Source organism: Lemur catta, chromosome 4, assembly GCF_020740605.2.
Source record: "Lemur catta isolate mLemCat1 chromosome 4, mLemCat1.pri, whole genome shotgun sequence".
Classification (NCBI taxonomy): domain Eukaryota; kingdom Metazoa; phylum Chordata; class Mammalia; order Primates; family Lemuridae; genus Lemur; species Lemur catta.
In genome coordinates this window covers 10465984-10472656 of record NC_059131.1, presented here as the reverse complement: position 1 = coordinate 10472656, position 6673 = coordinate 10465984, and the positions used below count along the sequence as shown (strand labels likewise).

Genomic DNA, 6673 nt, shown 5'->3' with positions numbered 1-6673 from the left:
AGCTTAGAGAGGCTAAGGATCTTGCCTTCTGTCATTTTGTTAGTATGGTTTAGAGTGGACTCAAATCCAGGACTAATATTCTGAAGTTCCCATCCTTTTTAATTTTCTTCAATGCTCATGAGCAGTAAGAGTGCAACAGTTACATAAACCACAGCACATCTGATGCATTATGAAGCCATTAAAGTATTTATAACAAGAAAGTGCTTATGTTAAATGAAAATACAAAATTATATTCACAGTATACCAAAAAATTTACAGAAAAAGATATAAACCAAAATGTTAGCAGTGATTTCTCTGGTAGTAAGACTATATATAAAAAGAAGGGAAGGGTGAAGGATTACTCTAACCTGAAATTTCCATGTTTCTGTTTATAACAGGAAAAGATATACTAAGAATGAGGGAAAGAAAAGTTTTGGCAATCTTATAACTAAGGCCACTAGTTAGAATCCTTTAGAATCAGTCCTCTTAAGGCAAACATCCCTAGGCAGTGAAAACATCTGGTCCTTTTACTTGGTTTCCTATACTCTCTCAAGTGACTCTGTCCTAATAAAGGACTCAAAATATCTTCCAGATTAGCAATACAGTGAAGACATAAACCCGAGTTAGAGCAGAACACTTAAGATTTGAAATAGTCTCTCCCCCACAAGAAAATACCCAAACACAAGACCATTTCAGTCACTGTGAAAGTATAACTTTAGCAATCAAAGTCTGAAGGTGGCTTCAAGGAGAATGCACAGTGAACGAAAGACCAGATGGGTACTAAGGAGGAAGGTGCCGAGACTCCTAAGACCTCGGGCACCTCTGTATGTGTTGAAGCCAAGTCTCAGCATTTCTGTTTAGAGTGGGAAGAATGACAACTACAGATTCCAGATCTGCCAAGTACACTTATAAATTCCTGCACTATAGAATGGACAAGCAGAAGCTAAGTCAGAAATACTACCATTGGAAGGTTAATATTTAACATTTTCTGGACTTTCAAGGGCCTCTAGTGTTCTATATTAGTTGGGGTAGAGGCTAAAGTTCTGAACAAAGAGCCCTACACATGAGGCAGCTCAGATAAGATCAAGTTATTGTAAGAGGCAGTCCAGAGAGGGTGGACAGCTCTTTCCCAAGGCCAGCCAGGTTCCTGTCTTCTTGCTCTGCCATTCTCCAAGTATTACACTTTTCCAGTGGTGGTAACTGGCTCACTACATCCATGTCCCAGTCTGAGGCAAGAGGGAAAGGGCGGGCAGAAGGACAAGGCCCAGCGATTGTACACATCACTTCAACTCATACTCCGCTGACCTGGGAATGCCAGTCCCAGGCAATTAGATTTCTCAGACTCAGTGACCACATCTTGAACAGACTTTAATAAACAATTATTCACATTCTTAGCATTAATACAGAGGCCTGAAGGAATTAGCATCTGGAAGCGAGACTATGAGCAAAGGGAAGGATTAACGGTGATGTGGGTAGGGGATAAAAGGGCAACTAAGGTCTCCAGGCAACCCCTCTGTGCTGGTCTGGTTACATGTGGCTTCCTCCTCTGAAAATTCTGTTTAATTCCTGTTGGATAGTAATTAACTGCAGGAAAAAACTGAACAACACCCTGCCATCTTAAGCTTTATCCAGCATTCCTCTCTGGCCTACCCATTTGGACCTGAGAATCATCTTCTAAAGGTAGCCCAAAGATTAAAAGCTGAAACTAGGAAAGCCCAAGTTCTATGTTCAGTTTTGCCAATCAGCCCATAGGAATGCGCATTCCTCTAACCTCAGCTTTCCTTACCATAAAATGAGGGCATGAACAAGATGACCAGGAAGATCCCTTCCAGATCTTAAACTTACATGGTCTGAATCTCGGTCTTTTCTTTGCTCTTAGGTCAATTAAAAGGTCACTGCTAGTCTGGGCATGGTGGCTCATGCCTGTAATCCCAGCACTTTGGGAGGCCTATGAAGGAGGATTGCTTAAGGCCAGGAGTTTGAGACTAGCCTGGTCAACATAGTGAGATACTGTCTCTACAAAAATTAAAAAAAAAAAAATTTTAAGCTCATTTCTAAAGCAGTGATTAATGTATGTGAACACTGCAAAGAGCTGTCACTAAATAACTTTGGGATTTATTATAATAGTTTTAGGATAACTCCAAAGAAAAGTGGTCTAGAGATAAGTGAAAGAATGGTATTTTCATAATCATTTCACACAAACTCTGAATGCAATATAATAGGTAATATAGTTTTCCCACTACAGATTTTATATTGAGTTTCACTCAAGGCTTTGCTTAAGAAAATATTTCAGCATTAAAAGGTTTTGAAAACCATTATACAAGAAATTCTAACAGCCTGTGCTCTTAAGGAAACTCTGGGGCAAGAATAATTTTCCCCCAAAAAACTACTTTGTAAACTAAGAGTCAAAAGGCACAAAGGAATAATTCAGTCATATGTATTTAAATTTTCCTTTTTCCTTCTGAGTATTTTAGGCAAGAGCCAGTGTTTAAGGAAATACACTCCAAAGAACTAAGTTAAAGTTTGATATATATATATATATATATATATATTTTTTTTTTTTTTTTAGAGATGGGGTCTCAGTCTTGCTCAGGCTAGTCTTGAACTCCTGAGCTCAAGCAATCTTCCGGCCTCGGCCTCCCAGAGTGCTAGGGTTACAGGCGTGGGCCACCACGCCTGAGCTTAAAGGTTTGATTTTAAGACCCAGAGGGACAGCAGACTGTTTCCTCTTGACGGGTATATATCATTTTGAAAGAAGGTTCATAAAAAGAAAGTATAATCCTTCAACATCTTCACTGTCAACATCGTATCAGTCTTCAATCTAGACACAGAAACTTTACTGATATCCTGAAAACTTCTAGGCTTCCAAACTAACCATGCTGTTCTTCTGCCTTAGGATCATCAATTTTCTTTCATGTTACAACTCTCTTCTAGCTTCAATATACACCTACATCTTAACCACCTGAAAACTGTCTCCATTTAGGACACTCCCTGTGAAAAATTCTACTTGGAGAATATCCCCTAGTGTTTCCACACAGGTCCTCTGCCAACTTCACACACCCATAAATTCTACTTCATAAGCCCATAGTGTTCCCTAAAAAGAAAAATTATATCAATATAACTTTAAAATAAGACAAAAACCTTCATGAAAATCTAGTTGTCAAATTTATTTTTATTAGGCTGCCATATTTTATGAAGGATTCCTAAGACTAATGTTTTTTGACATGCAAGAGTTAGCATTCATAGCTTAAGTTACTATAAATACTGCTGCTTGGAAGCAGTACAACTGTTTTAGAGTTTTAAGACTACAGACTTTTATTACTCAAATCTTGTGCAATATATGTAAAAATCAGAAGGTTCTGAACAGCTGGTTAGGAAGGTAGCCAAGATGCAGGAAAGATGTCTGGGCCTCCTTTTCAAGGGCAGCCAACTCCTGAACGGTAGGTGCCAAAATATCCACATGGCCTTTATAGTTTCCACCTGCATCACACACACAAATTACAAAGTAATGTAAATGACATGCTTGAAATAACTTGTTGCCAATACTTTGGCTCTATTATATCACTTTAAACACTGCTTCTAGCAATAAAAATGAACTACTAGGCAAGTTACCTCCAGAACTTTTGACTTTGAAAAATGTTAAATCAATTATTTTAATATAAATAAATGATTAGGTCTCATAGCTGTCCCAATCCCCTACCCAATCCCCCCCACCCCCCACCCCCAATGGTTTGGAAACCACTAGTTTAGCCTGAATCTTAAAAATTTTCAGGAATAAGCCAACAAAGAGCATCCCAGGCAAAGGAATAGTATGCTCAATTACCACCTGAATTAAGTCAAAGGCTTTCTGATTCCTTGTTCAAATCACCTATTATACTCTTGTTTCCTAATAACTCCATAAAATGTTCAAATACTCTTATGACATTAACACTTCAAAAGAAACAGCTAAGCTGCTGTCCTTCACTCACATACAGATCATACAATAAAAAATGCTACAAGACAGGTATGGACAAAGTGCTAGAAGAGTAATAAGGAATGAATGATTAATATGTTAGTAATATACTCAACATAATAAAATTACTTTCTTCTTAAACTGAGGGTCAAAAAAGGCACATTCACATTTAAAATAGAATTTAAAATAATTCAAAGCTTACCACCAGCGGCCCTTTTTTGACCATAAGTAACTTTTCCATCAAATTCATCCACTGGTACCTTTATATCTGGCTCAACTTGAGAAATGGTACAGTTCAGGTGTTCTTCTATCTCAGATAGCAACTAAGAAAAGAAGAAAAATTTCCAAATAAAAATTTCCTTGATGGAGTTGCATTTTAATAGCATTAAATAAAGCCAGGAAGGCTAGAATGCTCAGTATAAATGGAAGTTAGATTTCTAAAGAGATGAAAATCACAACTTAAGATTAACAAACTACAGATAGCATTATAAACAATAACTCGCTGCTTTTCTTCGTAATTGACAAATAGATAAAAGCCATAATATAATTTTTCTAGATAAATGCAGTCTATTTTACCAATTTTAATAAGCTTTTTGTGAGCCTTAGTCAAAGTCTTACCTGCATCTCATTGTACCATATGGTACAGCCTCCATCTTCCTTGAGTCTTGTGTTATAACACCCTTTTCCACGGCTACTACACACATGGTACCAAACCTAAAGAGGAAAAAAATATTAACATGCATGGAGATATAGACATGTTAAATAGTCTATTCTATATTTGTTTCTAAACATTTTGTGTCACTAGAAAAATGAATTATTGGTATGATATGTCATCCAATTACTACTACTATTCAGTAGCTCATTAAATAGAACTTCTGAAAAGAGTTCTTTTTGAGAATAATACAAAACCTTTTCTAAAATGGATGTCAGTGATAGAAAGGAATTCTCAGATAAAACGAGGGTGAAAAAGTAAATAATGAAGCATACTATCTCAAGATTAATATCAAAAATAAAGTTCCAAATGAAAAAAAAGTTCCAATGTTTTATGTAAGAGAATAATAAAGCAAATAGGGCAAAACGTAGGACTAGTGAATTTGGGCAATGAACATATGGGAGTTCCTTTTTAATACAACTTTTCTATAAATCTGTAATTATATCAAAATAATTTTGATATACTCCCCCTCAATAAAAAATCTTCCATGACACCATGCCAGAGAGTGTTTAAATATTTTTTGGTGAAAATGACATTAAGACTATTAGGAAAACTTGTATGTTGCATTTTTCCTTTCTAAATTTCATCCTATTACTTGTCCATTCAAAGAATATAGAGATAAAGATGCTATTAAAAAGTTCATTTATATTCCATACGCAACTAAATCCCATTTAAATGGAAAAATCAAACTGCTTTTATTTCCAGCGTCTAAAATCACAACACACAATGACTATAACAGAACACTGAAAAGATTACCTTTTCTTTTTCTGTTGCCACCAGGGAAATGGCCAGACCCATTCTGAAAGATTTTAAAAGTCTTAATTAGACTTTATTCCTGAAGCATATAAGCTTTTTTACAGGAGAAAAAAATTACAGCACTACCTTTCAGCTCTGCCTACTCTGCCAATTCGATGTACATAGTTCTGCTTTTCATCAGGTAGAGTGACATTTATAACTAAAAATAAAAATCAGTATTATCAATTGCCATGAGTTTCTAAATTTTTCAAACACATCAGAAGGCTTTACTTTAGATTCTATAAAATTCAAACCGCAGGTATAAAGTTTTTTTTTACCATAAGGAACACCATGGATATCAATTCCTCTAGCGGCTACATCTGTGCAAATCAAGAATCTTACATCTCCCTTCTAAAGAGAACACAGAAAGAAATTTGTTAGCACATACACTAAAAAATAAAAATAAATCCTATCTTTTCACTAAATGAGACTTCTAAAAACTAAAATGTTATTATCAGATTAGAGGTCCAGATACTCATCATTTACTGATCCAAGTGTTGAAGTTTTATGTTATGATCTGCTGAAACATGATATTTAAGTTGAATAAATCAATGACTAGATTCATTCTTGCTTGTCTTTTTCTTATATAAAAGATATTAAACCATTGCTAAAATTTGGCTTAATCTTTAGAAATCCTTGGACTTTAGAAATATATTTAGAAATTCAAGAGAAAGATAAAATACAACAGAATATACAAACATATACATTATCTTTACTCTCATACTCAAATAAATCCAGAATACTAGATATTTTACCCTGAGGCTACACTTTTTGTGACAACCGACAAAACCCTAAAGAGGAAGGAACCCCTAGGGGTAACCCCCCGTCCCTTCTCCCCAAATCTCACCAAAGAAATACAAATTAGCCTCTAGATGTCATTTGTGCCTCAAGGCACAGCAAAATTAGAAATCTGGAGGAGGGTGGCACACTGACTTTTGGTTCAGGAGAAGGGCAGCACAGCTGCTGAAATGAATCCTTGCCACATTGTTTAACATCTCCATCAATTACGCTCAGCATGGAAACAACATCCAAGTTCCTGAGCCCAATACTTCCCACCTTTTCTCCTACTATGGGTCCCAGAGACAGTATCTGCACTAAACACTGGGTAAGTAAACATGCCATGGTGAATGGATGAGCCTGCTTATGGGCAGAGGTTATTGACCGTCAGTTCTAAGTGGCTTAAGCCCCACTCACCTAAACCAAGACCTATATAGCCTGTTCGTGTGCTACAAGCA

General features: G+C 36.1%; 1 protein-coding gene across 1 annotated transcript in view; it reads right to left on the bottom strand.

Moving 5' to 3' along the window:
* Positions 1–3133: 3133 nt before the first annotated feature.
* The window catches only part of DDX1 (DEAD-box helicase 1), a 34207-nt gene continuing 30667 nt past the window's right edge, over positions 3134–6673 (bottom strand). Inside the window, exons 21-26 of the mRNA XM_045549062.1 lie at positions 5717–5789; positions 5526–5598; positions 5400–5442; positions 4550–4645; positions 4134–4254; positions 3134–3459 (exon numbers count right to left, since the gene is read on the bottom strand). Of these exons, the coding sequence (XP_045405018.1) occupies positions 3329–3459; positions 4134–4254; positions 4550–4645; positions 5400–5442; positions 5526–5598; positions 5717–5789 (537 nt within the window). The 3' untranslated portion in view covers positions 3134–3328. The remainder of the gene's footprint in view (positions 3460–4133; positions 4255–4549; positions 4646–5399; positions 5443–5525; positions 5599–5716; positions 5790–6673) is intronic.